Source organism: Mytilus californianus, unplaced genomic scaffold (assembly GCF_021869535.1).
Source record: "Mytilus californianus isolate M0D057914Y unplaced genomic scaffold, xbMytCali1.0.p SCAF_13, whole genome shotgun sequence".
Lineage (NCBI taxonomy): Eukaryota > Metazoa > Mollusca > Bivalvia > Mytilida > Mytilidae > Mytilus > Mytilus californianus.
Window position 1 is genome coordinate 32399014 of NW_026262615.1, and position 18670 is coordinate 32417683.

Here is an 18670-nt window from a genome sequence, read left to right on the forward strand (position 1 = left end):
TTCTTACGACTGACCAATGGAAATCTCGAATTAAAAAAAGTAGCATGTGCAGCCCGGTATAGCTGGTTATAGTGTTTACGGAAGTAAAATTGATTTCTCGGTAAACCGGGTCATAGTGCTGAAAGAGTGAATGAAGAGGGTGGGGGGTCAGAAGGCACTTCTATTAAAATTTTATAAATGGTGAAGAAAGATGGCATGAAGAATAAAGAATAATCAACTAAAATTTTAATTAAAATATATATTTTTTTCTCAATTCACTTACAACTATTATGTGTAAATCCACTTTCATCACAAAGTCAGAGCTGACACATTACATCTACTGAACAGTATGCCATTAAGTAATTTTGGTTTTATTATTGTCTTATAATTTAGTTCCTGTGACACCATAATATTTAATTGGTTGCTTGTCAAAAGTGCATTTAAAGAAAAGACCTCTGAAATGAAAACAGAATAGAAATCGGATTTAAAATTTGAAAAATAAAATGAACAAAGGTCACCATGACTTGCTCACATATCATTTTCGGGTGAATTGAGATTTACATCAATCTCATGTGATGGACAAAAAAAACAATGGACATGGACCAGAAAACATATTGCACCATACTATCATAGATTGGGCATAATGAAAAATATTGTGATATTGATAAATTTAAATTGTGGTAGATTGTTTTCCCATAATATCAACTAAGAACTGTCAAAACATTTATCGGGTGGGAGAAAGGGAGGCAATCATATTAATCAAATATTGATGGTTGCATTTTCCTTAGAATTAAGAATTGTAAGTAAATGGACAATTTTGGTTTTAAGGCCAGGATTTTTTAATTTGTTGGTTTACAGATTTTTTTATGTGAACAAGTCAGGTCGGACGGTCGAAAAACTATTGGAATTAAAAACAAGAGGCTCTCAAGAGCCTGAATCGCTCACCTGTATTTCAGAGCAGTAGATTTTTAAATGTTAGCAAACTTGATGAACAAATTGTGTAAAATTGTTTTTAAAGGGCAATAACTCCTTAAGGGGTCAATTGACAATTATGGTCATATAAACTTTTTTGTAGATCTTACTTTGCTGAACATTATTGCTGCTTACAGTTTATATATATCTATAATAATATTCAAAATAATAACAAAAAAACTGCAAAATTTTGTTAAAACTACCAATTTGGTGGCAGCAACCCAACAATGGGTTGTTAGATTCGTCTGAAAATTTCAGGGCCGATAGATCTTGACCAATTAAACAATTTTACATATATCTATAATAATATTCAAAATAATAACAAATAAAATGCTCCGCAGGGCGCAGCTTGATACGACCGCAGAGGTCGAACCCTGAACAGTTGGGGAAAGTATGGACACAACATTCAAGCTTGATACAGCTTTGCATTTGGATTGTGATTAAATATTTGACACAGCATAGGTTTCTAACACAGAATGAATGTGGTCTAAGAACTTAAAAATTTTAAATTGGACATTCACCTATAATGGTCCAATATCCAAAATCTAAATACATGGTTAGATTCAGCATATCAAAGAACCCCAAGAATTCAATTTTTGATGAAATCAAACAAAGTTTAATTTTGGACCCTTTTGACCTCAATGTGGACCAATTTAAAAACAGGGCCCAAAATCCAAAAACTAAATACACGGTTAGATTCAGCATATTAAAGAACCCCATATCTTCAATTTTTGTTGAAATCAAACAAAGTTTAATTTTGGACCCCAATTTGGACAAACTTGAAAACTGGGCCCATAATAAAAAATCTAAATACATGTTTAGATTCAGCATATCAAAGAATCCTAAGAATTCAATTTTTGTTAAAATCAAACTAAGTTTAATTTTGGATCCTTTGGACCTTAATGTAGACCAATTTGAAAACGGAACCAAAAATTAAGAATCTAAAAACACGGTTAGATTCGGCACATCAAAGAACCCCAATAATTCAATTTTTGATGAAATCAAACAAAGTTTAATTTTGGACCCTTTGGACCTCAATGTGGACCAATTTAAAAACGGGCCCAAAATCCAAAAACTAAATACACGGTTAGATTCAGCATATTAAAGAACCCCAAGAATTCAAGAATAAAACCCCATTGAAATTGGTCAAGAAATAAGCAATTTATACGAAGTATCTTCTTTTGCACAATACTGTGCAATTAAATATTTCTTGCTATTGCGCAATACTGTACAATTGACAATTTCTTGCTATTGTGCAATATTGTGCTATTGGATATTTCTTGCTATTGCGCAATACTGTGCAATTGAAGATTTCTTGCTATTGCGCAATACTGTGCAATTGAAGATTTCTTGCTATTGTGCAATTGAAAATTTCTTGCTATTGCACAATACTTATTATATAATAATTTACACATCCTGTTTGGTGTGTATCTCCTACCATATCATTATTATTTGCTTTTAAATATAAATCAGAAATAACCAACTTAAAATGGAAAATTTTAAAAGAAAAAAAAAAGGAAAAAAAGAAAACTAGAGGCTCTAAAGAGCCTGTGTCGCTCACCTTGGTCTATGTGCATATTAAACAAAGGACACAGATGGATTCATGACAAAATTGTGTTTTGGTGATGGTGATGTGTTTGTAGATCTTACTTTACTGAACATTCTTGCTCCTTACTACTATCTCTATCTATAATGAACTTGGCCCGGTAATTACAGTGGAAAATACTTTGTAAAAATTTACAAAAATTTACAAAATTTATGAAAATTGTAAAAAATTGACTATAAAGGGCAATAACTCCTTAAGGGGTCAATTGACAATTTTGGTCATGTTGCCTTATTTGTAGATCTAACTTTGCTGTACATTATTGCTGTTTACAGTTTATCTCTATCTATAATAATATTCAAGATAATAACCAAAAGCTGCAAAATTTTCTTAAAATTACCAATTCAGGGGCAGCAACCCAACAACGGGTTGCCTGATTGGTCTGAAAATTTCAGGGCAGATAGATCTTGACCTAATGAACAATTTTATCCTCATCAGATTTGCTCTAAATGCTTTGGTTTCAGAGATATGAGCCAAAAACAGCATTTTACCCTATGTACTATTTTTTAGCCATGTCGGCCATCTTGGTTCGCGAGCGGGGTCATCGGACACATTTTTTAAACTAGATACCCTAATGATGATTGTGGACAAGTTTGGTTAAATTTGTCTTAGTAGTTTCAGAGGAGAAGATTTTTGTAAAAAATTACAAAAATTTACGAAAAATGGTTAAAAATTGACTATAAAGGGCAATAACTCCTTAAGGGGTCAACTGACCATTTTGGTCATGTTGACTTATTTGTAGATCTTACTTTGCTGAACATTATTGCTGTTTACAGTTTATCTCTATCTATAATAATATTTAAGATAATAACCAAAAACGGCAAAATTTCCTTAAAATTACCAATTCAGGGGCAGCAACCCAACAACTGGTTGCCTGATTGGTCTGAAAATTTCAGGGCAGATAGATCTTGACCTAATGAATAATTTTATCCTCATCAGATTTGCTCTAAATGCTTTGGTTTCAGAGATAGAGCCAAAAACTGCATTTTACCCTATGTACTATTTTTTAGCCATGTCGGCCATCTTGGTTCGCGGGCGGGGTCATTGGACACATTTTTTAAACTAAATACCCTAATGATGATTGTGGACAAGTTTGGTTAAATTTGTCTTAGTAGTTTCAGAGGAGAAGATTTTTGTAAAAGATTACAAAAATTTACGAAAAATGGTTAAAAATTGACTATAAAGGGCAATAACTCCTTAAGGGGTCAACTGACCATTTTGGTCATGTTGACTTATTTGTAGATCTTACTCTGCTGAACATTATTGCTGTTTACAGTTTATCTCTATCTATAATAATATTCAAGCTAATAACCAAAAACGGCAAAATTTCCTTAAAATTACCAATTCAGGGGCAGCAACCCAACAACGGGTTGCCTGATTGGTCTGAAAATTTCAGGGCAGATAGATCTTGACCTGATTAACAATTTTACCCCATGTCAGATTTGCTCTAAATGCTTTGGTTTCAGAGATATGAGCCAAAAACTGCATTTTACCCTATGTACTATTTTTTAGCCATGTCGGCCATCTTGGTTCGCGGGCAGGGTCATCGGACACATTTTTTAAACTAGATACTCTAATGATGATTGTGGACAAGTTTGGTTAAATTTGTCTTAGTAGTTTCAGAGGAGAAGATTTTTGTAAAAGATTACAAAAATTTACGAAAAATGGTTAAAAATTGACTATAAAGGGCAATAACTCCTTAAGGGGTCAACTGACCATTTTGGTCATGTTGACTTATTTGTAGATCTTACTTTGCTGAACATTATTGCTGTTTACAGTTTATCTCTATCTATAATAATATTCAAGATAATAACCAAAAACGACAAAATTTCCTTAAAATTACCAATTCAGGGGCAGCAACCCAACAACGGGTTGTCCGATTCATCTGAAAATTTCAGGGCAGATAGATCTTGACCTGATTAACAATTTTACCCCATGTCAGATTTGCTCTAAATGCTTTGGTTTCAGAGATATATGCCAAAATCTACATTTTACCCCTATGTTCTATTTTTAGCCATGGCGGCCATCTTGGTTGGTTGGCCGAGTCACGGGACACATTTTTTAAACTAGATACCCCAATGATGATTGTGGCCAAGTTTGGTCAAATTTGGCCCAGTAGTTTCAGAGGAGAAGATTTTTGTAAAAGTTTACGGACGACGGACGACGGACGCAGGACGACGGACGACGGACGCAAAGTGATGAGAAAAGCTCACTTGACCTTTCAGGTCAGGTGAGCTAAAAATAAATGGGGAATGTGTCCATGGGACACAGATGATGCCCCCGCTTGCATATAATCTTATAAAGGGACATAACTCAACTTGATCTGGGTTTTGTGGTAGTTAGCATTGTGCATAAGTTTCATAACATTTGGTAAAGGCAAACTGAAGTAAGAGAATGGAAACGAAAAATTTAGCAATATTTCCATTTGTAAAGGGGCACAACTCTAGAACGGTAAAGGTGACACCACCAAAGCTCAAACCTGATTTGTGCTTTAAGGTAATAAGCATTGTGTATAAGTTTCATAACATTTGGTTGAGGCAAACTAATGTTAGAGAACAGAAACGAAAAATTTAGCAATTCTTCCATTTGTAAAGGGGCATAACTCTAGAACGGTACAAGTGACGCCTTCAAAGTTCAAACTTGATCTGTGTTTTGAGGTAATAAGCATTGTGTATAAGTTTCATAACATTCGGTTGAGGCAAACTTAAGATAGAGAACGGAAACCAATTTTGAAACGTACGGAGGGACAAGGGTAAAACTTAATGCCCCCTCCGCTACTGCGGGGGCATAAAAATTAAAAGACACTTCTTGCAATGGGCTTTGAACATCGGTTTTTGTTCCGCAAAAATATTTGCATAAACATCATTTTAAGGACAATTTTGATTGTTTATTTTAAGGAACACACTTCGGATTAATTTTAGATTTTTAATCTTTTTGAAAATAATTTAACATGCTAAATTAATCCACTTAATATCAGGAAAAAGTTGCTACATAGATACTTTTATTTATATTTTAGGGAAAATGTATTTGTGAGGGACAGCGGGAATAAAAAGGCATGAAATGTCAATTTATTTTTTAATGAAAATTGGGAAAATAGGGTTGACGGATCTGTAAACCAACAAATTGAACAAGAGTGCACACGCTGAAATGTCTCGCCTTCTTTACTAACCATTGATATTATGTTGATAGTCCTAAATGTAAAGCTTTACTACAACTATCACATAAACTTAACATGATCCAAAAAAATGAGGTCAAGGTCTTATAAACCAATCGAGAAATACATGTACACCTTACAATCATTCAATACACTAAATATAGTTGACCTATTGCTTATAGTTTCTAAGAAACAGACTTAACCAAGAAAACTAAACATTGACCAATAAACCATGAAAATGAGTTCAAGGTCAGATGACACCTGCCAGCTAGACATGTACACCTTACAATCATTCCATACACCAAATATAGTAGACCTATTGCATACAGTATAAGAAAAACAGACCAAAACACAAAAACTTAACTATAACCACTGAACCATGAAAATGAGGTCAAGGTCAGATGAACCATGCCAGGCAGACATGTACAGCTTACAATCCTTCCATACAACAAATATAGTTGACCTATTACTTATCAGTTTAAGAAAAACAGACCAAAACACAAAAACTTAACACTGAGCAATGAACCGTGAAAATGAGGTCAAGGTCAAATAAAACATGCGAGACTGACATGTACATCATAAAATATTTCCATACACCAAATATAGTTGACCTATTGCATACAGTATAAGAAAAACAGACAAAAACTTAACTATAACCACTGAACCATGAAAATGAGGTCAAGGTCAGATGACACCAGCTAGTTGGACATGTACACCTTACAATCCTTCCATACATCAAATATACTAGACCTATTGGTTACAGTATCTGAGATATGGACTTGACCACCAAAACTTAACCTTGTTAACTGATCCATGAAATGAGGTTGAGGTCAAGTGAAGCCTGTCTGACGGGCATGAGGACCTTGCAAGGTATGCACATACCAAATATAGTTATCCTATTACTCATAATAAGAGAGAAATTAACATTACAAAAAAATCTTAACTTTTTTTTATAAGCAGTCACTGAACCATGAAAATGAGGTCAAGGACAATGGACATGTGACAGACAGAAACTTCGTAACATAAGGCATCTATATACAAAGTATGAAGCATCCAGGTCTTCCACCTTCTAAAATATAAAGCTTTTAAGAAGTTAGTTAACGCTGTCGCCGCCGGATCATAGGCTCGACAAAAACCCTGGCCTTAGGTTTGTTCGGGTCTTAAAAAAGTGCCTCCTATGCCCCCCATGCATTTATTTTGGAACAGCCCTAATAATTACTTTAGACTGTTCTATATCTTTGTTTTCTTTACTGTTGTTAGATTCTCCTTCTTCCATTTCTGCATCAAATATGTCCGCTGAAAAAAAAGGGTTGGTTCTTTATAAAAGACATGAAAATATTGTTATCCATAAGTTATATTATATATATATTAAGTTATGTTTTGTCTAAAGGGTCTTCAAAACCCTTAAATTTGACAGTCATGACAATTAAATTGAAGGGCCATAATTCAACCAATTGGTTGTCAACCTGAACGAAAAACACTTTATCAATAAGTCAACATAATATTATAATGTACCAAACATCACTTAATGATCTGCACACTTAAGAGAAAAAAGAAGAATGTGTCTGAGGACACGAATGCCCCCGCTCAAGCTTTGCAACGAAAATGGGACGAGCAGATTACTAGCCTGTCAACTCCAAGGTTGTGAGTTGAAACCAGGAATAGCCAGTTTTTTTTGCAAAAGGTTGGTTGTTCTCTCTTGGTACTTCTGCTGCCTCCACCAATAAATACTGGTCGCAATGAACTTTATATGGTCGCTGGACGTGCTTGTAGTGCCGTTTAAAACCAACAAACAAACAAAACACATTTTCAATTATTAAATCTTTAGGCAACTTACGATCAAAATCCATCTCATCGTCCTCATTATCTGATGGTAATAAATTCACAACTAGTTTTAGACGATCTTCCACATTCATTTTCATTGCTTTGTCTGCCTCGTCTCCAGCCTTTCTTACCAACATGTTCATGGAAAAGAAAGTTCCCCCCTTTTGGCATTCCTTGTCATCTGATCCTATGTATGAACGAACATTTCTAAAAAGACAAAGAACAAAATTGTATTAATTAAACTCATTATAGATACCAGGCTAAAAATTTTGTACCACAGACATTTTATTTTTCTAATGAAAAAATTATCAGAGTCACTTCTACATAAGTTTCAAAAGGTGGTCAGTTTTCGAACATTTTTAGCATTGAGTATATCAGTATATATAATGAGTAATTCTATGGTTGGTTAGGGTAACCAGGGGCTTCCAAAATTTGTCATTAAAGATAGTCCATTAAATTTTTCAGGAACAGCTCTCAGTTTCACAATTTTGGGTCCTCAATGCTCTTCAACTTTGTACTTTATTTGCCCTTTTTAACATTTTTGATTCAAGCGCCACTGATGAGTCTTTTTGTAGACGAAATTTGCGTATGGTGTACAAATTTTTAATTCTGGTATCTGTTATGAATTAGTTTGATACATATGGGACAGTGGCTATTTCAATGAGGAGGATGTAAAAGTTATATCACAGACATTTTTCTATGCATCTGCCTTGTCATGAGAGAATTGAGCAGAATGATTGTAAACAAATTTCAACTTTGACCCCTTTATTCTTCAAAAAAAACCCAGGAATCACAAATTACATGCTGATAACATGTTGTTGATCCCAACCATTATAACATAAGGAGATGTGGTATAATTGCCCATGAGACAACTACCTACAGTACAACCTGTGACTTCCTCTTAGTTATGTCCACCCTCTTGTATGGTCACCATCGAATGGTGGCCATTTATTGGGGTATTCAATCTTGAGATGTTGGCCATTTATTAGGGTCATAAAACATAGGTTGATGTTTTATCTAATTATGTTACCTGTTGAAATCAATCAGGGTTGAAGTTTTCAGCTTGTATGTTTCATTAAAATTTACCTGTACAGGTAACTCAGGTTTCTTCTCAAATTGACATTTCACCTTTTCTTGAAAATGTAGAATAGAATTTTTGTTTTAGTCTTTGTTAATTCATATCATTTGTTGATTTTTCTGTCTTTAAATTTACTTATTTTCCTTTTTTTCTAATGTTTTTATTTTTTTATGTTATTATTATTTTTTATTTGTTTTTTTTTATTCTTATTTTTTTAATTTCTTCTTGGAAAGAATCTTGAGTAGAAATGACAAAAAATCAAAGATAAGTTATTGACTAGCATTTGAAAGCAAGAGAGAATCCTTTAAATAATTATTTTTTCAGTTAAAAAAAAAGTTATTGTACATGATGTACATGGTATTCTATTGTTCGTTTGCATTATTAAATGAATTATTATTAATTATAACTTATAATCACTTTTTGTTGTGTATTATATCGTCGAAACTGCAGGACTGGCATATGCATCATACATATTCTTGGTATACATTTGCAAAGAATATTTCACTCAACTTAGGCCTTTTAGATAAAGTTGATAATTGTGGGGACTTGAACGAATTAGATTCTTTAAAGCCCTTGATTAAAAATAAATTTTAAGAAAAAAAATAAGAATATTTTTGAAAATAAAATAAAAACTTATAATGAAAACAGTAAACTCAAATGCTTCACTAAGTAAAGAATTAGTGATCATAATTTAGAAATAGAAAATGGTGAATAAAAATTCCTATAAAGGATAGAATTGTTTGTAAAATTAACATAACAACTTAGAAACAATCTATTTGAAAATTGTTTACATTCTCATAATAATGTCTCTGACCAGTTTATGAATAAAATCTTGAATCTTATGAATAAAATCTTAACCAAGAACAAAAAGTAAAAGAAATGCTAAACCTCTACATGCTCTATAACATGGAACATGTTTAAAATATTGGCTCCTTTATAAAAGAAAGTCATTAGAACTGAGGGCAGAAACCTAATAATTTTTTTCCATGTGTTTTGATTTCTTATAGAATTGTTATTTCTTTGCATTATAATGTTTGTTTTGGTTTTTTTTTGTCAGAAACTTGATTAAATTGTAATATGTAATGAACATTTTGAATATACATGTATTTATTCAATAGAGAAATAATGAATTGCCTAAATTTTATTTAGAATAAGTCCTAAAGATAATCTTAAACATTTGTTAAACAATGTTAAATGCAGTAAGTATAAACAATTTTGATTTTAGAAAATTAATTTGAGAAACACCTTTTCAATGAGAAAAGGCAGGCATTGTGAAAGTTTGCATTATATTAGAAGATGATATTCATTTATTATTCACTTGCCAAAAAAAAACATGTAAAAAATAACTTAAATTGATAGAATTATTTAAAAGTTATAACATCAAAACAAACATTTGCAAATAGTCATGAGAAAATTTTTACAAAAAAAAAGTTAGGAAGCTATATGTTCAACTAGTTTTATTATTTCATTTTATTTTAGAATTTTCTTGTCATAATCACAGTTATTAAATTTGACAAACACAAAAAGTCATATATTTTCCCTGAGACACTTTACCTGTAAGTTATGTAATTTTAACACTTCAATGCAGTCATGATTTCTCTTTATCCTTGACTAGTTTTTGATTAATACCTTGTGTATTAAGCAGCAGGGGGTATAATGATGGACATTTAGGGCCATCATGGTGACCATATTTTTTATGGCCACCATTAATAAGATTATGTCACAGGTAGTACTGTATGTCTATAACAACTAAAGGAGAAAGTCCAGGAAGGGCTAGTTTTGGCCTAAAACTAGAAGTACATCTGATGAAAGATTTTTGACATTTTTTAAACACTTAAGTGTCTACTTCAGTCGATTGTATTAGTTTGTGTAAAAGATTTGAACTCATTTGGTCACTAAAGGCGCTCAAATTTAAGCTGAAATATGAAAAACCTATCAAATATGCAATAAAACGTCACTTTTTAGACGTTTTTTGTCTAAAATGGAAGTGGTCGCATTTGTGCTCAGTCTCAACCTTTATATAGTGTTATGTATTATCATCAAATACAATATATATTTAAATATTAAGACAAAACACAAATGCAGCCACTTCCATTTTAGACAAAAACTGTCTTAAAATTAGCACAAATGCTACAATTGGGAACAATTTCGCATGAATTTACGATGCTATTACCTGATGCATGTACATTGTATGGTCAAAACAGTCCATATTTATGGAACAAAAGTATTTTACTTCAAAGAGATAAAAGTTAAAATTTCAACAAATTCTTAAAATGCTATATTTTGGGGCTAAAAAGAGGTTTTACCGGGCCTACTCCTTTGTTCAATATTCATCTTCAGTACTTGACTCTGTTTCACCTGATTAATTATGCCATAAGAACTTACTTAACCTTCACCCAGGACCTTGACACAGGGTCATCAAAAAACTGTACATGCACTTGAGCATTTTTTCCTCCTTTGACATGCGTGTTCTCTGTTGGATGGTTACAAACCAGGCTTGGCCACCATGGATAGCCCTCAAGTTTAGACCAAAGCAAATCTCCTAACTCATATTCTGTAAGAAACAAAATGAATCATTTAGCTATGCTATGCTACCCAAGGGGGTTCATAGAATCAAAGTGATAAAAGGTAGTTATGACTGGAAACTTATTTGGAACAGTCCATTTTTTTCAAACAATAGAGTAGGGTATACTAGATTTTATATTTGTCCTGTGAACATTGTTCCTACCTCTAAATATGCTAAAGTGAGGTTTCTTTTTGCATTTATTTGTATGGCAAAATTTGTTGGCTATTATAAGAAATATGTTTTATTTCTATCAAGTGATGTTAAACTCAACAAATTCTTCTACATGTACATAATGTACATTATCTTAATTCACTGAAATACTGCAATTGAGGATTCTTTAAACAAACTCAACCATTTCCAATATAAAATGTATTTCTCTCAGAATACAGACAATTTTTTTGTAAACTTGGTATAAGAGAAGAAGGGATACAAATGTATGGTGTACAAATTCTTAACACACAATCTCTAAACCAAAGTAAAGTACAGCTCTTTTACAGCTGTTGGTCTTTCACACAGTGCATCTTTGTTGGTCTCCTTAACCCTTTCACCGATAGCTGCCCAGACAGAAGCTACTCTGAGACGATGGCTTCCCTGGCTACTATTACTCAAGTGGGAGATCTTCATAATAAATGTCAATAAAAATGGAAGCGCCATGTTTACACTTTCATCCGGGTATTCAACAAAGAAAGATAACTTGTGTTTGCACTGTTTTGAGTGGGAAATGTAAAAGAGGTATTCCTATCCCTGTAAAACGGGACTCATCGTCAGCTGTCTGAAACGTGAATCCCGGTAAACCGGGTCTCATCGGCGAAAGGGTTAAGGGTTTCAAAACTGGTAAATAATTCCAAAATATGGGAATGATTTCCAAATGTTCTGCTTCTGCCAAATAATCCTGATAATGGCCACAATCAACAAACTGGTTACTGCCATGGATTTGGTGTGCACACTGAACTACACCCTCCCCCAAAATTTGAATTTAATTCAGCTTTGTCATCGACAGTGCATATACAACCCCAGGAGGAAAAGCCTTCCAATCCTGGATCGATGGTTCTTGGGAAGAATGAGTGTTCGCGGTATTCACAAAATGGAAGCATTTGTCATGCATATTTCCCAAAATCATTTCAGTGGTATTAGACCACCTTCCTGTGATATATATGGCCACTTTGTTCTAGTGATGTCCATTTTAGGTGTTGGACTACTTCAGAATCATAGGGAGAAGTGACTTCTCTTTTTGAAACTGACAGGGAGAAGTGGTGAGACTCAAAAGAGAAGTGCTTGATCACTGGCGGCACTACAATGTTTGGTTTTTACAATAATATGAATTATTCTTTAATAACTTCATAAATCGGGATAGTTGGCAGGTCTGCTTTATATTGTTCAATACATACCTGAGAATACAATTAAAGTAACAGTGGTTTCAGTTTATGTCTTAAATATTCATTTATAGTTATACAATTATCATGATTATATTTTTCCTTTTGTCAAAAACTACCAGCAAAATATCTAGCACAAAAAAGAAACTTTTTTTATATCAAAAAGGAAAAGATCAGGCTTGGTTTAAGTTTTGTCATAAATGTCTACTTGGTGTGTTCATATCAGATGTTATCACCCAAAGGGCAATTAACACCTATTTAATTACTCTTAATTACCTCTATTGTCTGACTTCAAGGAAATACAATTAAAGGTGATATAAGTTTTATGATCATAACGGTAATTAGACATGTTAGATGAAAGTTCAAAAATTCGGGCATCGATCGATTTTGCAGTAATGTATCATGTGTATTGAGACAAGAAAATAAGATCTTCAAAATAATTATAGCATGTATAGTGTCAGGGAAAATATTATAGCCGCAACACTAAAACGACCTGGGGAGTTAACTGTCAGTGTCATTGCATAATTTGTATATATGTCCCTTGAATTCTACAAGTCCCAGACCTCTATCACTGTAATGCAACCATGCTATTAAGAGACCACTAAGACCAATAAGGCCAAAAAAACTGTACCTTTAACTAGCTCATCATTCGATTTTGATGACTTCGCAGTTTGTTTTGGAGTTGAGTTGGCATTAGCTTTGTCCTTCAAATTCGGCGATCGCTTCGGTGACAATATTTCACTTGTATCGCTTACAGATCCACTACTCTTATTAATGCTTGGGCTTTTGCTAAAATAGGAGAAAAGCGTGTTTCCTTGCTTGGAAGGGGTTGGTTTTGGTCCCATGCCTTACGCGATTGTTTTGGCTAACTCCCGCGCTTTCGCACTTCCGGTAGAACTGGTTTCTGAAATAATTCTGACGATCCCGTACGAGGTTTTTTAATTTAAGTACAAAATGGAGTAAATTAAATTTTACATTAAAAATAAAGACTTTGTAGAGAAATTTCATTATGTTACTAGATCTTATCTTATATACCGCCTACAAATTATATGAATTTTCATGTTTATAATACCTGTTACCTGTTACCTATTCTGTACATTCCACCTTTTCCACATGAACCACCTCAGTTGGTAATTCCTCTTGAAGTGTAGAATCCCTTATCCTATATTTATTGAATATGCAGCATTAATGTTAAAAACTTCTTCTTTATACACTTATATACACCACCACCACACTTATTTATAAATATTCATACTGGTATATACAGTCATATAATAAAATCTAAAACTTGATAGATTCATCAACCGTCATTTTGTCCTTTATCTCACTTGTGCCTTTTTCCTCGTCAATAATATATATATATATATAAATATATATATATATCCACAATGCAAATTGACTGTAAAACTTACTCGTCTCAGCAAATGTCTGTTTCTCCTTTCTCATACTTATGACTACTCTTAGGATACACATTAAAGTCCTAAATCTTAGTCGTAGTATACCCCTATCATGAAAACCTTATTAACATTACAGACTTATTTATACTTATACTTAAGGTATTTAAATCCTTTATCACACTTACGTGATACTTTAGTCCTAGCCTCGAGAATTAAACTGTTTTGCCAAAAGTCATTCACTGCGTTATAAACCAATTTTTTCCAAATATGTTTTTCTGGAACTAAATCCAATACCTCTATAGGAGATGGCAATTCATACAGTTCTGTTAATTTTAAAATTTGAAGAAACCAACTTTTCGGAGTCCCTTGTTTTCAAAGCAAGCTGTCTTACAGCAATGCTGCGTTCAACAGATCCATGATTTTGAGCAATGTTCCGGTATAGGGAAAGCATTTTCTTGTGTATTTCGGATTCAATAGGTAGCTGACCAGTGAGAATTAAAACAGCAGAATTAGCAGTACGAGACGGCAGGTGCTGGATTTGTTTCAGCAATTGAAAATATCAGTTTTAGGTAATCGAATAACATCCAGGCCATACAGTAGCCTTGGTATGACAAAGCACTTTATCATGTGAACTGAGACCATTGGATTAATCCCATTCAAGCCATAGAGACCTGTACCCATCAACGCATATACTGTTTTACGGGCAGTTTGTATTTTATTTGGTATTACTTCTTTAACTCAAAATTTAGAACTTATGTCCCTTTTTTATTCCTAAGTGAGTAGCATTAATCGGAGTATTCAACTTTTGATCATTCATATACCAGGTATGTTCAGACTTGTCTCCTATTTTCAAGACACATGATTTCTGGTCACTTATAATATATCTAAACTTGTTTGCATGGGCCATTTGAATATCTATCATAGTTTGAAGATCATATGGATCGTTAGCTATCAATGTAACGTCGTCAGCTACAGTTGGAACACCACATTATATTTATCATATGCACGATCCTATTTTATTTTCCTCATAGATTTTAAGTAAAGAGTTAATAAAAACTTTATACGCAGTTGGAGACCATACACCTCCTTGACGGGCGCCTTGCTTTTCTTTAAAGCCACGTGAAAAGTTCCCTTCCCATTTTGCTTTTGTATTTAAGTCTTCATACCAAGCCCTGAATAATAACCAATTATCTCCTGAAATGTTCATTTTATGCATTTCTCTAAATAGTCAAGCATGCCATACTATATCGAACGCTTTTTTAGCATCAGTTAATCCAATATATATCGGTAAACGCTTTTCCTTAGCCTCTATTCTTAGTTCAGTTACTATCAACCCCGCTACAGTAGGAGATTCCCCTTCAGTAAATCCCTTTTGTAACCTACTTTGTTTACTAGTATTTTTAATGGAGCTTTTGTTCCAAGATAAATGTAATTTTTCTATAGTTTTTCCAACAGCACTAGTTATAGTTATACGTCTGTAAGAATTCGGATCTTCTTTTGGTTTTCCACCGTTTTTAAACAGAGGGCATCCTATCCCAATTTTTAGATTATTTGGGACTACAACAGTTTTAAAAATCAAGTTTATCAATTTTATCGGTATATTTATAACAGTATATCCCCCATATTTCAAGTGTTCTATGGTGAATTTATCAACATCTGGAGCTTTACCATTTTTAAAAGATAAAATATATTTATTCAATTCATACTCGGTCACTTCCTGAATCGGTTCTCTTGTACTTAATGTCTGTAAGCGTTTCAATATCATTATTAACCATGTTAAAGAATTTACTATCAATTCTATCTTGCTCAGATGGTGAAGCCAAATCTTCAAATTAATCAGCCCAAGCCCCCAAAATAGAGGCTGGATTATTATACAGTCTATTATTAACTTTTGAAATTGAAGTAGTGGATGACCTTGAATTTCTCTGCTTATTTACTAATGCAAAAAAATGTTTATCATTATTCTCATTTAATTCCATAATTTTGGTAAACGTATTTTCTCTCTTCTCAGCAGCCAATCTTCTTTGAGCAGATCGGAGTTTTTTTTTCTTTTGCTCTTTCATTCGAATATAGTTAATGCTAAATTTATTGTTTTTATTTCCATCATTTTTTCATTTCCAATAGTGAATTGTACCCACCTTAACAATTTCAGTCATTTCTGGTGTCCACTCCTTTTTTCTCTTAAATCGCTTTTTCCTTTTTGGACAAAGGCTTTCAGCGGTTGTCACAATAATGTTAGAAAAATTTGTTAAAATGTTCTCAATATTTTCCACTGATTCAAAAACAGACACTTCTTTAAAATCTTTTAATCTCTCTTGTTATAAAGTTTCATATTTTTGTTTATCAATATTATCCCATTTTATACGTAAAGGTCTAGGATTTTTAGTGCTTATATCCATCCTTTCAAGACAACAGTTAATGGAAATCATAATTGGATCATGAGTCGATAGATTTTGAAATTCACGGTTAAATGACATGTATTTCTTGGCCAACATCCTAGTTTCCACAAAATAGTCAATTTGAGATTCAAATGAAAAATGAAAAAAGGTGCTTAGCTTTTTACAAGCTGGTGGTATTGACAGTCCATTTGATTTCAAAAACTCATCAAAAACAGTGTCGCGAGGTATTTTACGCTCATTTCTATGTAGTGATGCATTCTAGCACCTCCTATGATTATGTCAGTAGTCGGCAGATATTTTTCTATCATTTCACTAAGCTCATCTAATATAGTTTTAAAGTCATCAATAGTGATATTACCACCTCTAGTTGGCATGTAGACACATATTAACACCAACGGTTGTTTTATACTAAAACGGATAGCTATTACTCTATTACATCCACCCGGTAAAAGTTCAACTTTTGTAATTTTTTGTTAACACCTATCGCAACACCAGCATGCCCCCTCCTCCTTTCTATTGGGTCATTTGTCTTATCGTCGTCAAAACATGTTGATAAGCCGTGTAATTCTAATTATAGCTTTGATTTGCATCTTTACTGGGACTATTATACTAATAATATAATAGTCCCAGATCTTTAGCACTGCTAACATGGCTAAGAAAAAAGCAAGAATATATTTATCATGTTTTTATAAGAGTAATGAAATTAATTATTTCAAAAAGACAGAAAATAAAATAAAGAACAGTATAACCAAGAGAAAACAATATCCTTAAAGGGGCATTAGCTGTCAAATTCATGAAAAATGTTATATTTAACATTGCCATAAAAGCGGGAGGTTTGGCTAGCCACAAAACCAGGTTCAACCCACCATTTTTTTCTTAAAATGTCCTGTACCAAGTCAGGAAAATGGCCATTGTTATATCATAGTTTGTTTCCGTATGTGTTACATTTTAATGTTATGTTTCTGTTGTGTTGTATTTCTCCTCTTATATTTGATGTGTTTTCCTCATTTTTGGTTTGTAACCCGGATTTGTTTTTTTTCTCAATCGATTTATGAATTTCGAACAGCGGTATACTACTGTTGCCTTTATTTATTCATGATCACAGATTTGACTTAAATTCTCAGATTTGATTCACAACATACTAAAACGAAAACTAAATTACAATAGTCAAAAAGAAACAATGAACAATGCATGGGTTCGTTATACTATATCAGCATTTCGTGTGTGTTTCAGACTAGACGCCATCTAATTAACCAACGAGATTATCTCCGAAGACTGCCGATACTCTTTCGACACGATATAAACATAACATATAAATATAAATAGACAGATAGGCCTAAGCAAGTGGAGTTGTGTAATTAAGATTTTTCCAGGTCTACAAGTTTGATTTCATGTCATAAATTTTAAAAAATGTAACATTATGAAGGATTTCTTATGGGCCGAATTGGTCAAAGAAATGTTTATTCTTATTGTGACTCTCTTGATTCAATTTTCAATGTTGACATTCTATTCTTTTAATAACTCAGCACGCTTATGGCATGCGTAACCCATCTTTAGCTACAGGTCAAGTATGGGTTATATGAATACGGGTTCAACTAAGGTTGAATTATTGACTTGCAAGTCAATGATACATTTTCGATGTTTTCGATCTGATTTTGACCAAATTGAACCAAACTGACTGCTAATAGCGAGATTTTATTCTGTTATTCCGCTTTAATAAACGTTTGAAACAAAACAAATGGTATTTTGATAATTATAAATAAAAAGATGTGGCATGAGTGCCAATGCGACAACTCTCCATCCAAGTCACAATGTAAAAAAAGTAAACAATTATAGGTCAAAGTACGATCTTCAACACGGAGCCTTGGCTAACACCGAACAGCAATTAACAGATAATTTCCTTTTAAAAGCAATGTGTCTTAACTTCATATGAAACGAGTTTCTTATAATTCTAATGTTATCGAAATTATTGAAAAAATGCATGCATATATACTAAACTAAGTAATCTATGCACGTTTTTTTTATATTTGTAAGAATATAGCTGAAACCCGATGGTACTCCGAACCGCGATGGTCACGCTGCAGTGCGATGGTTTGACGCTAAAGTGAGTTTTTGATGACGCTGAAGTGCGATGGTGGATTATGGCTCTATCTTGTTGATGGCTACGCCGAAGTGCGATGGTGGTAACGATGAAGTGCGATGGATTTCATAAATCAATGTTCACATGTCAATTTAATAGTCAATTTAGTAGTCAATACGTTGTTGGAAGTAGCTTTTCAGTTTTTTTAAGGTAAGACATCGAGAGTATAACCTGTTTAATTTAAA

At 33.1% G+C, this 18670-nt stretch overlaps 1 protein-coding gene across 1 annotated transcript in view; it reads right to left on the minus strand.

Annotated features, from left to right (window-relative positions):
- Positions 1 to 13435, minus strand: part of LOC127723518 (DNA mismatch repair protein Msh6-like) — a 61483-nt gene extending 48048 nt beyond the window's left edge. Inside the window, exons 1-4 of the mRNA XM_052230157.1 lie at positions 13181 to 13435; positions 10996 to 11164; positions 7546 to 7739; positions 6928 to 7004 (exon numbers count right to left, since the gene is read on the minus strand). Coding sequence (XP_052086117.1) covers positions 6928 to 7004; positions 7546 to 7739; positions 10996 to 11164; positions 13181 to 13394 — 654 coding nt within the window. The 5' untranslated portion in view covers positions 13395 to 13435. The remainder of the gene's footprint in view (positions 1 to 6927; positions 7005 to 7545; positions 7740 to 10995; positions 11165 to 13180) is intronic.
- Positions 13436 to 18670: the final 5235 nt, after the last annotated feature.